General features: G+C 44.6%; 1 protein-coding gene across 2 annotated transcripts in view; it reads left to right on the top strand.

Moving 5' to 3' along the window:
* LOC469634 (uncharacterized) overlaps nucleotides 1–16185 on the top strand; it is a 41771-nt gene extending 25586 nt beyond the window's left edge. Inside the window, exons 7-13 of one of the 2 annotated variants that reach the window (XM_016935431.4) lie at nucleotides 6128–6272; nucleotides 6733–6908; nucleotides 7561–7698; nucleotides 7796–7910; nucleotides 15372–15512; nucleotides 15782–15901; nucleotides 16098–16185. In XM_016935431.4, the coding sequence (XP_016790920.2) occupies nucleotides 6128–6272; nucleotides 6733–6908; nucleotides 7561–7698; nucleotides 7796–7910; nucleotides 15372–15512; nucleotides 15782–15901; nucleotides 16098–16112 (850 nt within the window). In that variant the 3' untranslated portion in view covers nucleotides 16113–16185. Of the gene's footprint in view, nucleotides 1–6127; nucleotides 6273–6732; nucleotides 6909–7560; nucleotides 7699–7795; nucleotides 7911–15371; nucleotides 15513–15781 lie in introns of both variants that reach the window. The other variant, XM_016935419.4, reaches the window with a different exon arrangement.
* The last annotated feature ends 1170 nt before the right edge of the window (nucleotides 16186–17355 follow it).

The following is a 17355-nucleotide window of genomic DNA, read 5'->3' as shown; positions in this document are numbered from 1 at the left end:
AGAAGTTCAAGACCAGCCTGGCCAACATGGTGATAACCTGTCTCTACTAAATATACAAAAATTAACGAGGGACGGTGGTGCGCACCTGTATACCCAGCTACTCAGGGGGTTGAGGCAGGAGAATCACTTGAACCTAGCGGGTGGAGGTTGCAGTGAGCTGAGATCCCACCACTGCACTCCAGCCTGGTGACAAAGTGAGAGCCTGTCTCAAAAAAAAAAAAAAAAAAGAATGTGTATTCTGCTGTTGTTGCCTGGAGTGTTCTGTAAGTTAGGTTATAGAACAACACAGTGTTGTTCAGGACTTTTATAACCTTGCTGAATTTCTGTCTACATATTCTGTCAATTACTGAGAGAGGAGTGTTGAAGTCTCCCAATATGCTTATGGATTTATCTATTTGTTCCTTCGGTTTTATCATTTTTTGCTTCATGTATTTCATTAGGTGTATATACATTTAAGATTGCTACATCTTCTTGATGAACTGACTGTTCTATCATTAATTAATGTCCCTCTTTGTCCCTGGTAATACTCTTTGTTCTGAAGTTCCCTTTGTCTGATGTTAGTATGGCCATTTTTGCTTTTCAAACAGTTTGTATTTGTGTGGTATATCTTTTTCCATTCTTTTAACTAATATGTATATTTATATTTAAAATGTTTTTTTAATATAGCATATGGTTGGACTTGTGTTTTTATCTAACCTAACAATCTCTACCTTTTAGTTTGTGTATTTAAATCATTTATAATTAAAGTAATTAATAATATGTTTGGATTTAAGTCTACCATTTTATGATTTATTTTGTTTTTCCCCTTTGTTTTTTATTCCTGTGTTCCCCTTTCCTGCATTCTTTCAAATTGTTTGAATTTTTTTAAGCATTCTATTTTAACTTATCTATTAGATTTTGATTCTTTGTACCAATTTTTAGTAGATTCCTGGGCATTTATATACCTAAAGTTTTATAGTCTACTTACATACCTAAATTTCCATAGTCTGCTTAGAGTTAGTATTTCACAATTTTGAGAAAATGTAGAAGCTTTCACTATACAGCTTCTTTTACCTTACTTACTTTTTTTTGAGACAGAGTCTTGTAGGCTGGAGCACAGTGGCACAATCTCGGTCACTGCAACTTCCGCCTCCTGGGTTCAAGCGATTCTCCTGCCTCAGCCTCCCAAGTAGCTGGGATTACAGGCGCACGTCACCATACCCAGCTAATTTTTCTATTTTTAGTAGAGATGGGGTTTCACTATGTTGGCCATGCTGGTCTTGAACTCCTTGAACCTCAAGTGATCCGCCCGCCTCAGCCTCCCAAAGTGCTGGGATTACAGGTGCAAGCCACCTTGCCCAGCCTAATTTTTGCTTTCAATAGTCATACATATTTTTAAACTTAAGAGGAGAAGAACGGTCTGTTACATTTACTCATATATTTGCCATTCCTGTTGCTTTATCTTCATTGTTAAAATTTCAACTTTCACTCCGATACAATTTCTTTTCTGCTTGAAGAACTTCATTAGCATTTAATTTAGAGCATGTCTTTGAGCGATAAATTCTTAGTTTTCTTCCATATGAGAATGTTTCAATTTTACCTTCTTTTTTTTTTTTTTTTTTTTTTGAGGCAGAGTTTCGCTCTTGTCACCAGCTCTTGGCACCCAGGCTGGAGTGCAATGGTGTGATCTCTGCTCACTCCAACCTCTGCCTCCTGGGTTCAAGTGATTCTCCTGTCTCAGCCTCCCGAGTAGCTGGGATTACAGCAGCCCACCACCATACCCAGCTAATTTTTTTGTATTTTTAGTAGAGACGGGGTTTTGCCATGTTGGCCTGGCTGGTCTCGAACTCTGGGCCTCAAGTGATCTGCCTGCCTTGGCCTCCCAAAGTGCTGGGATTACAGGCGTGAGCCACTGTGCCCAGCCAATAAATTTCTGTTTATTATAAATTATCCAGTCTATGAGATTTTGTGATAGCAGCACAATACAAACTGAGACAATGGCAAAGGGGCTTTTTCAGCTAAGAATCTTGAGAAAGGGAGATTATTGTGAATTACTCAAGTGGGCTCTTAATGTAATCACAATGTGTCTTGTGATTGATGTATCTTGTTCGAACTTCACTGCACTTCTTGAATCTGTAAATGTATGTCTCTCACCAAATTTGGGAAGTTTTAGGTCATTATTTCTTCAGATATTTTTTTCTGTACAAGTCTCTTTTTCTTTTTATAAGATTTCAAAGACATGAATATTCGACTTTTTAATGGTGTCCTATAAGTCCCTGAAGCTCTGTTAATTTTTTTCTAATTTCTTACTTCTTCAGATTGGTATAATTTTTATTGATTCATCTGCAAGTTCATGAACCCTTCTCTCTGCAATCTCCATTTTCCTCTTGATCTCATCCAGTGAATTTTTGTTTCAGATATTGTGTTTTTCAGTTCTAAAATTTCCATTTGGTTTTTTAAAAAAATAGCTTATTCCTCAGCTAAGAACATGAGAAAATCCGTCTTTCCACTTCTTTCTTTGTTTCTTTGCTTCTCTCTCTCTCTTTCTTTAGTTCTTTTTTGAGACAGAGTCTTGCTCTGTTGCCCCAGGTAGGGTGCAGTGGCATGATCATAGCTTACTGCAGACTCAACCTCCCAGGTTAAAGCTATCCTCCCATCTCAGCCTCCTGAGTAGCTGGGATCACAGGGATATGGCACCATACCCAGCTAATTTTTTAAACTTTTTGTAGAGACAGGGTCTCTCTATGTTGCCCAGGCTAGTCTTGAACTCCTGGGCTGAAGTGATCTCCTGCCTCAGCCTCGCAAAGTGCTGGGATTACAAGTGTGATCTACCACTCCAGACCTTTCCATTTATTTCAGTTATGTACATCTTTACCTCATGCAGCATGATTAAAATGTCTACTTGAAGTATTATTATTATTATTTTTAGACAGGGTCGTGCTCTGTTACTCGGGCTAGAGTGCAGTGACGTGATCATAGCTCACTGCAACCTAGAACTCCTGGGCTCAAGTGATCCTCCTGCCTCAGCCCTCAAGTAGCTAGGACTACAGGCATGTGCCACCATGCCCGCTATTTTTTAAATTCATTTTTTAGAGAATGGATCTCACTATGTTGCTCAGGCTGGTCTTGAACTCCTGGCCTCAAGGGGTCCTTCTGCCTTGGCCTTCCAAAGTGTTGGGATTATGGGTGTGAGCCAATGCACCCGGCCATCTCTCAGAGTTTTAGCTGCCTGTGCTGCTACAGCTGCACAACTGGATCTGGCTTCAGGGTGATGAAATGAGAAAAAAGAGAGAGAGAAAAAAAAATAGCACTTCCCCCACCCCTACACTCAGCGGGCCACAGTGCCTTGTGTTAGGTGCTTTTGTTGCTGCCCCAACTGCTTCTGCTGTGCAGCTCTGCATCTGGACTCACTCTCAGGACAGAGCTTGGGAGAGGAAAGAGACAAAGAAAGAAAGAAACAAAGATTCCACCCATACTTCTCCAACTCACAAGGACCCATTTTCCCAGTCCTCTGGCCGGAGAGACAGAGTTTTACTAAGAGATTTTGTTGCCTGTGCCTGCTGCATAGTTCAGCACTCGGGTCACCTTCGGGTCAAAGCTGGAAGATAATAGAGAAAAAAGAATTCTGGGAAACTCACTCAAATGTTGTTTTTCCAGCGTTGGGAGGTAGTTGCTTTTTGTATTTGTCCAGTGTTTTTAGTTTTAACTGGTGCGAGAGCTGGGCTGGAGTGGACTTGCTCTGTCCTAGCAGATTGTGTAGACTCTCTTACTAGGGAAATTAGGATTGCTTGTTGTTAATTTCCTTTATCATGAGAAGGAAGTGTCTTTCTAGTCTATATCTGCTGAGTATTTTTTTTCCACTCATGTGGAATTGTTTAATAAAAGGTTGATATCATATAATTAGAGTGTTTTCTTTTGGGTCGGGGGTGGTTTGAGACAGAGTCTCGCTCTGTAGCCCAGGCTGGAGTGCAGTGGTGCAATCTTGGTTCACTGCAACCTCTGTCTCCTGGGTTCAAGCGATTTGCCTGCCTCCCGAGGAGTTGGGATTACAAGCCTGTACCACCATGCACAGCTAATTTTTGAATTTTCAGTAGAGATGAGATTTCATCATGTTGGCCAGGCCGGTCTCAAACTCCTGACCTCAGGTGATCTGCCTGCCTTGGCCTCCTGAAGTGCTGGGATTACAGGGTGAGCCACTGCACCCGGCTGGACAAAGTTATAATCTGATAGGAAGAAAAAGTTCTGGCATAGTAGAGTGACTGTGGTCAACAGTAAGGTATCATATATTACAAAACAGCCAGAGGAGAGGCTTTTGAATGCTTTCAACACAAAGAAATGGTAAAATCTGCTGAGTTTTTTGAAAAATAAAAAATAGGCTTTGAAATACCAAATGCCATTACAACATCTAATGACATATTTATACAAATGTATACAGGTTTCTTTCTTTAACCTTTTAATTTCCAAGTGGTTAGATATTTTGATCACCTTTTTCTAGTTTTATTGGATGATAACTGGAAAATATGATCTAAATGTCTTCTCCTTTTGAGAATGTGTTGAGGGGTTCTTTTGTGTGTATAGACCAGGAAGATTAATGTTATCAATTTTACTATATGTTTAATGGCTATTTGAAATAAATTTATATTCTCTACTGCATGCAAAGTCATCTATTAGACCAGGCTTGTTTATTTATTTATTTTCCTTTTTTGTATATTTTTCAAGTACAGATGGGTCTCACCATGTCACCCAGGCTGGTCTTGAGCTCCTGGGCTCAAGCAATCCTCCCTCCTCGGCCTCCCAAAGTGCTGGGATTGCAGGTGTGAGCCACCTCACTCAGCCAGACCAAGCTTATTTAATTGTTTTATAATATCTCATTGTACGATAACTACAAACTTATTTTACCCATTTTTTTAATGACTATTTGTTGTTTCCAGCTTCTTGCTATTATTAACAGTGCTGTTATGCTCATTCTTACTCTAATATTGTGTTTAGATTTATAGGCATATTTACCATTTTATTTGCTCACCATCCCTTGCACCTCAAACTTTCCTTAGGAAATTATTTTTCTTTTCCCTAAATGGGAAAGAGAAAACAATACCTCTAAAGGTATTATTTAGGAGTTTATCCTCTAGCGAGGCTCTATTGATCAAACCATCTATTTTTGTTTATCTACAAATAAAGCAAATCTGCATTAAATGATAGATTTGCTGGGAACTTGTGGGTTGATGTTTATTTTTGTTCCACACTTGGAAGGTTTATCCCACTGTCTTCTGCTCTCCACTGTTTCTGTGGAGAAGTTGGCTGTCAGTCTCATTGCCATTCTTTCACTGACGACTCATTTTTTCTCTCTTGTTTTTGTCCCCAGAGCATGCGTGTATTGTTTGCCAGCTGTGAAAGTCTGTCTTCACCTTTTATCTCACCTTCATTTCCTCAATGCTTTCCCCTCCTGTTTCAAAAAGGCCATGACTTCTTGAGGACATTAAGCACATTTTCTTAAAATTTTATGTTATTTGTAGCAAATGCTTTTCAGATATGTACTTTTCTTCTGAGTGTGATTTTGCCAGGTAAAAATGAGAGGGGAGACATGGTAGGCAAAGGGAAAGGCATGTGCCCAATGATAGAGGAGAGAGAGCTTGTGTATGGGGTGAGGCTGGGGGTGCTGTGCGGGGCTGGTGATCAGACCTGGCCTGAAGAGGGGTGTGGTCATGCTGGGTATTAAGGATGACAGGGGAAAGCCTGGAAGACAGATGCAGTGGTCTGAGGGTGGGTGGGTAGTGAAAGCTTGGACAGGCCAGAGATAAGGGACCCACAGGGAGGCTCTTCTCACTGATCTGACACATTCAAGTGTGGACAACAAGCTTTGGCCTCAGATATTTTCTCAAACCAGGTTCATAGACCAAGTGAACATTTCCAGATTTGTGTGAGATGACAGAGAACAGGGAGGTCTGGAGGTGATGGCAAGATGAAAGGAATAGAAGGAAAAAGAGAGAGGGGATAATGAAGAGAGAGACAAGAAAGGAGGAAGAAACCAGGGGAGCTAGGGGCCTGGGCAAAGGAGCCTAGAGTCGCCTCCCCTGGAAGCACTGTGGGGCCTGTGGAGAGTGGGTTACCTGGAGTGGGTAACTGTGTCCGTGGGTTTCTGACTCTGCAGGGGGGTTTGCAAACCCTGGGAAATCCTGGCATCCTTCCCCAAAGGCTACGAAATGATCGTGGACTACCTGCTCCAGAGGCTGACTCCACACTGGACACCAAAGGACCAGGAGCCCAGCCACAGAACAGAGATCTCACCATTGATTGTATGGGAAGGCCAGCAGAGGGGGGCCGGGGTGGGGAAGGGGACTCCCTGCTGTCCTGTTCTCGGCTGCCTTGGGCTCTTTGGCCTTGACCTTTTAGGTATCGGTGTTTGGTAGAACAGTATAATGGCAGTCTTGGAGTTGGGTTGCAGGGAGGGTTTTCCAGTTAACTTTGCTTTGTCAGGGAGATAGAAGAACTGGATTTCCCAGCTGCTCTTTAACTCTCAAAGATGGTAAGAGACTAAAACAACCACCATGATTAGAAGAGCGCTTTAAAACAATGACATTCTAGAAATTGCCCTTTATTTTTCTGGCTCACACTAATTTAGTGTTCACTTGCTCTAGCAGCATGGGTTTTACTGGGCAAGTCTGTCATGGTGATGGGTTGTGGAAAGAGATTTCCTGGTGACAGGACCTATGAGTTGAAGATATGATAATGCTTCACTCTCCTCCTCCCTCCAAGGCCACCAGGGCCATCCATGAGCTCCTGCTGGAACCCAGTTGGCAGATGGAGGTGCGGTCCTTCTTCTCCTCCTTGTTCATGGCCCTGCTGTTCCAGATCTCCTTTTTGGTGGTTGAAGGGGACGCTGAAATAAGCCAGGATCAGCAACACATAGCTGAATGGATGGACCCCATAAGGTACCTTTGGTGTTTGCTAGTGATTATGCTCCAGGGACCATCAGCTTAGCACCTTTGCCTGACTTGGTGTCAGCCTACTGAGCCTGAATACCCTCTGTACACCCTCCTGCCAGGGCATTTAACATGTTCTCCATGCATCATTTCAAGAAGTGTCCCTGGGCTTAAAAAAATTATATTTTATTATTTTATTTTTTTAGAGACAGGGTCTTGCTATTTTGCCCAAGCTGGTCTTGAACTCCTGGCCTCAAGCCATCCTCTTCTCTCAGCCTGCTGTGTTGCTGGGATTACTGGTGCGAGTCCAGCTGTCTGGACTTTTTAGAAAAGACTCCTTCTTTAAACCTGGCCTACTAGGCTGATGCAGAGATTCTGCACCAAAATGAGATCAATACTGTGGATAAAACACACATCTGGGTCCACAGACCTGGATTGCATTCCTACCCTTCTGCTGGCTCGCTGTGTCACCTTGCAGATGCCACATCTCTCTTGGCCTCAGTTGCTTCACTTGTAAAATATTAGCCTGGATCTCTGGGGGCTGTCCCACCACCAGCAGTTCATGATCCTGAGAAAGCTTTGGGAGTCGGGCAGGTGGTCAGTGAGGGAGAGGAGCGCAGATGGTGAATGACTTAGTATCTGTTTTTGGCCCTTTCTCCAGTTCTACCATGGAGGCCCTGAAGACCTTGATTCAAAGTTCTGGATATGGGGACTGTGTGTCTTCTATTCAGAGACATGGGGTCTGGGGGCTGCTCGTCAATCCTGAAAGACACTATGACAGAGTCACTCTGCTGGCCAGGTGAGCTGCACCTGGGTCCATGGCTGGAGGGCTGTCCATTCACTTGGCCCTCTCCTGCGGCCCAGGCCTCACCTGAACACTGTGCTCTTGTTGATAGGTCCCTGGTCATCAATAACTGTTGGCACAACCGCCCCCTCTTCAGCTCCATCATCAGGTTCCTCCAGGACCCAGACTGCAAGAATCACTTAACGGCCCTTGTGTTCCTGACAGAGGTGACTGGCTCTTGGCGGGAGGGGGCAGGTGAGGGTGATCCCTCTGTGAGACAGCCACGTCCAACAGACACCTCCTGGGAAGGCCACTGATTCACTGCTAGGAAGGGTTGGGGGACATGGCTAATGGCACTTGATTTGGTTACCTTGAGCCGGGGGCTTTGGTGCCTCCTTGAATCTCATGACAGTTTGACTCTGCCCTGACTTTACAGAAGAACACAGCTCTCTCCTTCAACCACCTCAGCCTTGAGCAGCCTTTTAAAATTAATCCTTGCTTAGCATTCCTGATTGACTCAATATAATTCAGCCACCTGACAGAAAAAAAATAGGAAATTTAGAAAATATGGAAAAGTATATCAAAAATTATAAAACCATCACTAAGCATAATCCCCAGAGGAAACCATATTCATTCAGGTTTTTGCCTGTATACAGGTTGTGTGCGTGTGTGATAGTTGAAATCATTTTCTACTAATATTCTGTATCCTGCTCTATTCAAATATCTGTATATGTCATTACATGTTCTTTGTAACATACATTTTTAAATTTTGTTTTATTTTATTTTTTGAGACAGGGTCTCACTCTCTTGGCCAAGCTGGAGTGCAGTGGTGTGATCATGGCTCACTGCAGCCTCCATCTCCTGTTCTCAAGTGATTCTCCCACCTCAGCCTTCTGAGTAGCGAGATCTACAGGCATGTAGCACCACGCTTGGCTAATTAAAAAAAAATTTTTTTTTTAATATGGAGAAGTGGTCTCACTATACTTCCCAGGCTGGTCTTGAACTCCTGGGCTCAAGTGATCCTCCCATCTCGGCCTCCCAAAGTGCTGGGATTACAGTTGTGAGCCACCATGCCTGGCCTATAAACATAAATGTTAATGGTGATATAATGTTTCATCACAAAGATGATCTGTAATTTATTCGACATTCTGTTTCCAATTTTACACAATTATAAATAACACTTTAATGAACATCTCTGCGAAAGTTTTTGCCCATATTACAGATTATTTCCTTAACTATTGAATATAATAAGTGGAACTATTGGTTCAAAAAATATGAATGTCTTCTATAACTTTTAACAATAATGCCAAATTGCTTTCCAGTAGAGCTGTACCAATTTAGACTTCCACCAACAGTGTTTGGGAGAATTTCAGAGTTTCTGACCCACTACAGCTTTAAATGGGATCCTTTTAAAATTCAAGCCACCTGATTTTTTTTTTTTTTTAACAGAGGCTGGACTACTTTTGAACATAACCACAGAGATAGAAGATAATGCATTACTAATACTAGGATGTAAACTGATGTTATCCCAGTGTGTCATCGTGTGCCCTTATGTGGATTACAGGACATTGGTGTCTTGTTGGAAGGTGTCCACTGCTAGAGGCTGATCTGTACATGTTGGTATGGGGTGCTGAGATACACATTCAAGGATATATGTCATGTTGGCAGAACTTTTGCTCAGGGTATGGGAATGAGACATGTAGGATTCAGAACCCTGACTGGAAGGGGATGGCTCAGTCCAGTGGATCTCGATAATTTATGAACTTCATATCTCAGGGAAGCTGTTTAAAATGCAGATTCCTGGGCCCTGTCCCCAGAGACTTGGATTCAGGAAGTCTGGGGTAAGGCCAAGAAGCCTTTTTTGCTGGTCGTGGTTTTTTTTTTTTTTTTTGAGATGGAGTCTCTCTGTCACCCAGGCTGGAGTGCAGTGGCATGATCTCGGCTCACTGCAACTTTTGCTTCCCAGGTTAAGCAATTCTCCTGCCTCAGACTCCTGAGTAGCTGGGACTACAGGCACGCACCATTACGCCCAGCTAATTTTTGTATTTTTAGTAGAGAGGGAGTTTCACTATGTTGGCCAGGCTGGTCTCGAACTCCTGGTCTCAAGGGATCCGCCTGCCTTGGCCTCCCCTCCCAAAGTGCTAGGATTACAGGCACAAGCCATTGTGCCCACCCTCCAGAAGTCTTCATTTTCTTTTTCTCTTTTCTTTTTTTTTTTTTTGAGGCAGAGTCTTGTTCTGTTGCCCAGGCTGGAGTACAATGGCACGAACTTGGCTCACTGCAGCCTTCATCTCCTGGGTTCAAGTGACTCTCCTGCCTCAGCCTCCCGAGAAGCTGGGACTACAGGCGTGTGCCACCAGGCCCGACTAATTTTTGTACTTTTAATAGAGACAGGGTTTCACCATGTTGGCCAGGCTGGTCTCGAACTCCTGACCTCAGGTGATCCGCCTACCTTGGCCTCCCAAAGTGCTGGGATTACAGACGTGAGCCACCACATCCAGACGAAGTCTTAATTTTCTAAAAGTACTCCAGTGGTTGCTGTGCCACAGGAAATTCTTGGACCCAGCTTTGGGAAACAGTACAAGGCACAAACCCGGGTGGACAGGAGGCCACCATGAGATAGCTGCCACTCTCTTTAGAGCAGTAATTGGGAACCCTGGCTGCGTATCAGTATCCTCCCTGGAGGTTTCAAAAATGCTAATGCCAAGCCCCCACCCCGTCCCTCACTCTCTGTCAAATTTTTCTATTTGAATCGATCTGGGATGGGGTCTAGGCATCAGTTCGTTTTAGAAGCTCCCAGGTTTAAAGGGATGCTCTAAAATACAGCTAGGATTGAGAATCACTCTAGAAGTTCCCCCAAGTGTCTGATACCCAGCTGAAACAAGGGGACACACGATAGAGCGTTTGCTCATCTGCCACTCTGATTGGGGTTTCGGGCTGATAACGGGGAGGGGAGGTCAGCATGCTTGGGAAGAGGCTGGAAGGAGCACCCCAGTAGCGAGATGGGTGAACCCCATTCTTAGCAATCAGAGAGAGAAGCAGTAGATTCTAAAGTGGAAAGCCAATGGGGTTTTAGGTACCAGGTAAGTAAGTAATTCAAGATCTGTTAAGTGAGAGACCATGGCTAAGAAAGCTTTCTAATATTTCACAGCCTTTGTCACTCCCTGTTTGTTGCTTCATTATCTTTATTCATTTCCTTGAGATGATCACAAGTAGAAACGTTTAAAACAGAAAAGGTCGTATGCTTTTCTTCAGTGTACTCAAGAAACAGCAGAGCTCTGTTATTTTAATTCTCTCTAATTCTGTGAAAAGGGTGTTATTTACCTCTATTTTGTAGAGAACGAAAGTGAGGCTCAGAGAATTTAAGAAGTTACTTACTCAACTAGAGGGTAAATTAGGGTGGTGGATCTGCCTGACTGCCAATCAAAGACAGATGAAAACTGCTGAGATGTTAATGAAGACTTCTTTGCCATTTTATTAACATGTAAATGTACATTCATATGTGCATGCATACATGCACACTAAAGCAAGTACATATATTTTAAATGTATCTGATTGAATTTTGGCTTTTTAAATGTTATTTTATTATTTAAAAGATATTTTCTATATCACAAGTCATCAAGCAATAAATGTTATTTAAAATAATCTATATACACATATAATACGAATAAGTAAACCATGCAAACTGTTTATTTTTTTATTTTATTTTATTTTTTGAGATGGAGTTTTGCTCTTGTTGCCCAAGTTGGAGTGTAATGGCGCAACCTCAGCTCACTGCAACCTCCACCTCCCGGGTTCAAGCAATTCTCCTGCCACAGCCTCCTGAGTAGCTGGGATTGCAGGCGCCTGCCACCACACCCAGCTAATTTTTTGTATTTTTAGTAAAGACGGGGTTTCACTGTTGGCCAGGCTGGTCTCAAACTCCTGACCTCAGGTGATCCACCCGCCTCAGCCTCCCAAAGTGTTGGGATTACAGGTGTGAGCCACTAGGCCCAGCCTATTTATTTATTTATTTATTTTTGAGAAGGAGTATTGCTCTGTTGCCCAGGCTGGAGTGCAGTGGCATGATCTTGGCTCACTACAACTTCCACCTTCCGGGTTCAAGTGATTCTCCTTTCTCAGCCTCCTGAGCAGCTGGGATTCCAGATGCCTGCCAGCACGCCTGGCTAATTTTTGTATTTTTAGTAGAGACAGGGTTTTGCCATGTTGACCGGGCTGGCCTCAACTTCTGACCTCAAGTGGTCCACAAACTGATTTCTTAAGTGCAGTCTTTTTTTTCTCTTCTACTTTTGCCTTCTCCCCTCCTACCACATTATGTCTATACCTCCACCTCTTCATCTCCCCAGTATCTCAGATGCAAGCAACCAAGTATGTATCCTTCTGCATGCTCAAATAATCACACACACATAATAGATGTTGACAGATGGTTTTCCAAAGAAGCACTAACAATTCACATTTATCTCAGGGAAGTGTGAGAGAACGGTGTCTCTATCTCTTCCAACAACAAAGCTTAACTCTTTTTAGATGTTTGTCCTCCTGGCAGGTATAAAGCAGGGGTGTCCAATCTTTTGGCTTCCCTGGGCCATATTGGAAGAATTGTCTTGGGCCACACATAAAATACACTAACACTAATGGTAGGTGATGAGCTAAAAAAAAAAAAAATCGCAAAAACCTCATAATGTTTTAAGAAAGTTTACAAATTTGTGTTGGGCCACATTCAAAGCTGTCCAGGGCTGCGTGGGGCCTGTGGGCCGTGCGTTGGACAGACTTGGTGTAAAGCAGTATCTCATTGCTGCTCTGGTTTGCATATCCCTGGCTTCTACTGATTTTGAACATTCTGCGTATAATTTTGTGATTTGGATTCGCCTTTCTGTGAATTCCTTCCCATGTCCTTTGCCCATTGTCCTATTGAATTGTTTGGCTTTTTCTTGTCTACAAGACTAATTTAATTTCTGATTTTCCATTTGCATGACTACACATGTTTTTCCATTGCAATGTTTTCCATCACGTGCATGCTAGTCTATTTTTAAACAGAGTGCATGCCAGGCTGGTTTATCCAGGTGAATGTACTGATATGTGTAAGTCTGAGCCAGCCTACCTGTGCAGACTCAAGGTGTCCATCTGGCATGTTCATTCCAAAGCATGTGCACTTAGAGCAGGAGTTCTCAACCCTGGATGCATATTCATATCTCCAGGAGAACTTACACTAATACTTGGGTGCCAACTCAGTACAATTAACTCAGAATCTTGGGGGTGATGTGGGGTCCAAGAATCAGCATTTTTAATAGCTTTGCAAGTGACACTAACATGCAGCCAAGGCTGACTGCCTTGGAGTCAGCATCGCTTTTCGATATCACCCAGCAGAGCCTGGAGTCCCCAGTGCTGTTGAATGATCATTACAAGGGTTTCTTTCTTTTTCTTTTTTCTTTCTTTCTTTTGTTTTTTGTTTTTTGTTGAGGCAGAGTTTCGCTCTTGTTGCCCAGGCTGGAGTGCAATGACAAGATCTCAGCTCACTGCAACCTCCACCTCCTGGGTTCAAGCGATCCTCCTGCCTCAGCCTCCTGAGTAGCTGGGATTACAGGCATGTGCCACCACACCCGGCTAATTTTGTATTTTTAGTAGAGATGGGGTTTCTCTATGGTGGTCAGGCTGGTCTCAAACTCCCGACCTCAGGTGATCCGTCTGCCTCGGCCTCCCAAAGTGCTAGGATTACAGGCGTGAGCTACTGCGCCTGGCCGACAATGATTTCTTAATAATTCTCCTTTTTCCCCCTCCCTTTAAAAAAGTTATTATTCTAGGGGACTGTCTTTGACTTTTCTCTTTTGCTTTTTCAGCACGTCAGTAAATCTGACTAATACGTGCTTTGCAGTGTTCTTCAGGGTCATCCTTTCTCCATTCCCACTACCCTGGCCTAGTCCAGACCCTTATTACCTGTGCTTGAAGCAATTATTTTAACTTTTTTTAGAGACAGGGAGTCTCACTATGTTGCCCAGGCTGGTCCCCAACTCCTGGCTTTAAATGATTGTCCTGCCTCAACCTCCAGAGTAGTTGGGATTACAGGTGTGAGCCGCCACAGTTGACTAGAGCAACTCCAAAAGATAACATGCTGATCTCTCTCCTCCTAGGACCTTCTGTCAACCCAACACATTTCCCACGCCCAACATTTCTTGCCAATGGGATCCTCCTCTGGAGTCGGGCCAGCACCCAGTTGCCCTTCCCTCAACTACATTACGCTTAGCTTATCCCTACATTTCGCCCTTGTTTTGCTATACCCACCTTTTCCCGTTAAACACACACATGTTTACGTTCCCCTCCCATTTGCTCATTGAAGTTCTCTTTATTCAAGTTCAGTTCAAGTTTTACCTCTTTCTTTCTGTTTTTTTTTTTTTTAATTTTTTTTGGAGACAAAGTTTCGCTCTTGTCCCCCAGGTTGGAGTACAATGGCATGATCTTGGCTCACTGCAACCTCCGCCTCCCGGGTTCAAGCGATTCTCCTGCCTCAACTTCCCAAGTAGTTGGGATTACAGGCGCCTGCCACCATGCCCAGCTAATTTTTTTATTTTTAGTAGAGACGGGGTTTCACCATATTGGCCATGCTGGTCTCGAACTCCTGACCTCAGGTGATCCGCCCACCTCGGCCTCCCAAAGTGCTGGGATTACAGGCATGAGCCACCACACCTGGCCAAGTTCTACCTCTTTCACAATCTTTTCCTAGATGAATCAACACCTGTTTATAATAATTTTTTACTTGCTTTTAATTCGTGTAGTATTGTTATTGCCTTGAAATGTTCACTAGGTCGTTCATGTACCTAAGTCTTGACTCTCCAGCTGAATTGCTAGGATCTTTGAGGGCAGAGTGCATTTCTTACTTTTATCTCCTGCAGTTTCCCTTATCAAAAATGCTTAATGGGGCTGGATGTGGTGGCTCACACCTGTAATCCCAGCACTTTGGGAGGTTAGGCGGGTGAATCACCTGAGGTCAGGAGTTCGAGACCAGCCTGGCCAACATGGTGACACCCCACCTCTCTACAAAAAATACCACATGCCTGTGGTCCCAGCTGCTCGGGAGGCTGAGGCAGGAGAATCGCTTGAACCCGGGAGGTGGAGGTTGCAGTGAGCCGAGATCGTGCCACTGCACTCCAGCCTGGGCGACAGAGTGAGACTCCATCTGGAAAAAAAAAAAAATGTTTAAGGGGCCAGGTTTGTGGTGGCTCATGCCTGTAATCCCAGCACTTTGGGAGGCTAAGGCGGGTGGATCACCTGAGGTCAGGAGTTCAAGATCAGACTGGTCAACATTCTGAAACCCCATCTCAACTAAAAAATACAAAAATTAGGTGGGCGTGGTGGCACATGCCTGTAGTCCCAGCTACTCAGGAGGCTGAGGCAGGAGAATTGCTTGAACCCGGGAGGTGGAGGTTGCAGTGAGCCGAGATCATACCACTGCACTCCGGCCTGGGCGACAGAGCAAGACTCCATCTCAAAAAAAGAAAATGCTTAAGGAAAACTTGGAGAATGAATAAATGACGTCTGGGATGACAGGTGCAAATTCACCCTTAAAGCTTTGGCCTCTCTACCAATTCTAAACCCTTAAGAACATTTCCCTACTAGTGAGTAGGAACCTAGTCCAAAGTCATTGAGGATTTTTCTTTCTCCTTGCCCACCTGTCTTTCTTGGTCTCCCTTCCCCAGCTGCTTCAGTGCCCAGATGTGGCAGCCTTAGTGGATGACTTCACCACCTGCATTCTGGCAAACTGGTTCAAGAGTGAGGAGCCAGCCACAGTGAAGCCATTGCTGCAGATGCTAGAGGTCTTTGCGAAGCATGAAAACATGGTAAAATGGGGCAGGGGCTAAGGGTGTGCGCTCAGGAGATGTAACCAGGAGAAGGAACATCTGGTGTGTCCAGTTATAGATAGGGTGGGACACACTCTTGGGATAAAAGAGAGCAAATCCTCATGAGGCCAGTACACCACAGACAGGAGTTGGGGCTTGAGCCATTCATGATTTCTCCCTCCCAGGAAAGGTCTCCTGAGGAAGTTTTTTCATGGGTCATTTCAGAGAATAGACCAAGCTAACCCCAGGATCTCACACATGTCATCCAGGTCCCTTGGAGATTGCTGTCATCATCAGGGATGAGAAGCGCAGTGGCGATGGAAACTTACAGTGTAGTGGGAGGAGGGGGCCTCCTCTGTTTTCTCCCCTTTCCTCATGATGGACACAAGGTACCTCCCCAAATGCCCTCCTGGGCAGCTCACTCCGATGGCCACCCAGATGCTGGGCCAGTCCCAGCTCTGGAATGAAAAAGCAGTAGAGTGTGGCTCTCAATTGTGGGGCTGAATTGACTTGAAATGAGAATTCCTTGGCTTGGCAGGAGTTATTTCCCCAGCTCCCCATTCCCTGAGCCACTGTCTCCCGCAGGTGAGGCGGCTCTGAATCCTCCAGCCCTATGTGCTGAACTGCTGCTACTCCTCGAACAGCAACATCGTACTGGAGACTTTGCTGGTGCTGAAGAATCTCCTGAGCCACCTCACCTGGCAGCACTCCTTCTCCTTCCTGACCCAGCTCACCTTCACGCTGGTGCCCTTCTTTGAGGAGGTGAAGGCCTCTCTGGGGTCATTTTCTTTCTCTAGGCATCTGTAAAATAAGGGAGTTGGCCGCGTGTGGTGGCTCACACCTGTAATCCCAGCACATTGGGAGGCCGAGGCAGTGGATCACATGAGGCCAGGAGTTCAAGATCAGCCTGGGCAACATAGTGAGGCCTCGTTCTAACAACAACAACAACAACAACAACAACAACAAATTAGCTGAGTCCGGTGGTATGCGCTTGTGGCCCCAGCTATTTGGGAGGCTGAGGCAGGAGGATTGCTTGAGCCCAGGAGGTCAAGGCTGCAGTGAGCTGTGATCGTGCCATGCACTCCAGCCTGGGCGACAGAGCGAGATCCTGTCTCAAACAAAACAAAAAACAAAACCCCTCACAGAGTTGGCAGAATGATTCAAGGTCGTTCACCTTGAATACGATACTGTTCTGTAGGGACTTGATTGCTCCTGCCCTCCTTGTATCTTTCTGAAGGGGTGAGATGGAGCAAGAGAACAGAGCACAGCAGGCGGGGGTCAGAGCAGGTCATTTGAGGGAGCGAATGGACACAGGAGTGTGGGGTTGGCGGGGGTGGAGCTCAGGTACGTGATGGCTTCTGCTTCCCCACGCATGCGTGTCTTCTCTCCCAGGTGTCAGAGCATCTGCGGTTGGCAGCCTTTGAGATCTATGGGAGTCTCTTGACCAAGGTCAAGAAGAGGGGCCTTGTCTTCCCCTTGAAACACCAGATCCTCAACTTGCTAGTCCCCCTGGTGCTCCACCTGAGGGACGTGAATACCGATGTGGCTCTGGTGAGAGGCCAGGCCTTGGAGCCTGGTCTTCAGTCCCCGTTTTCATGGGAGGTAAATGCTAAACATGTTGAGTGCTTAGGCAGGGCTGTGGCAGTACTGGATGGTGCTGAAGGAGTCAACTAGTCTCTGATCTTGCAGAGTTTTAGTGAGAGACTAGAGATGAACAGACGCTTGCACTAAAGTTTTTTTTTTTTTTTTTTATACTTTAAGTTTTAGGGTACATGTGCACAACGTGCAGGTTTGTTACATATGTATACATGTGCCATGTTGGTGTGCTGCACCCATTAACTCG

The sequence above is a fragment of the Pan troglodytes genome, chromosome 1 (assembly GCF_028858775.2).
Source record: "Pan troglodytes isolate AG18354 chromosome 1, NHGRI_mPanTro3-v2.0_pri, whole genome shotgun sequence".
Taxonomy (NCBI): domain Eukaryota; kingdom Metazoa; phylum Chordata; class Mammalia; order Primates; family Hominidae; genus Pan; species Pan troglodytes.
The sequence above is the reverse complement of the archived record's forward strand: the minus strand, read 5'-3'. Positions and strand labels throughout refer to the sequence as shown.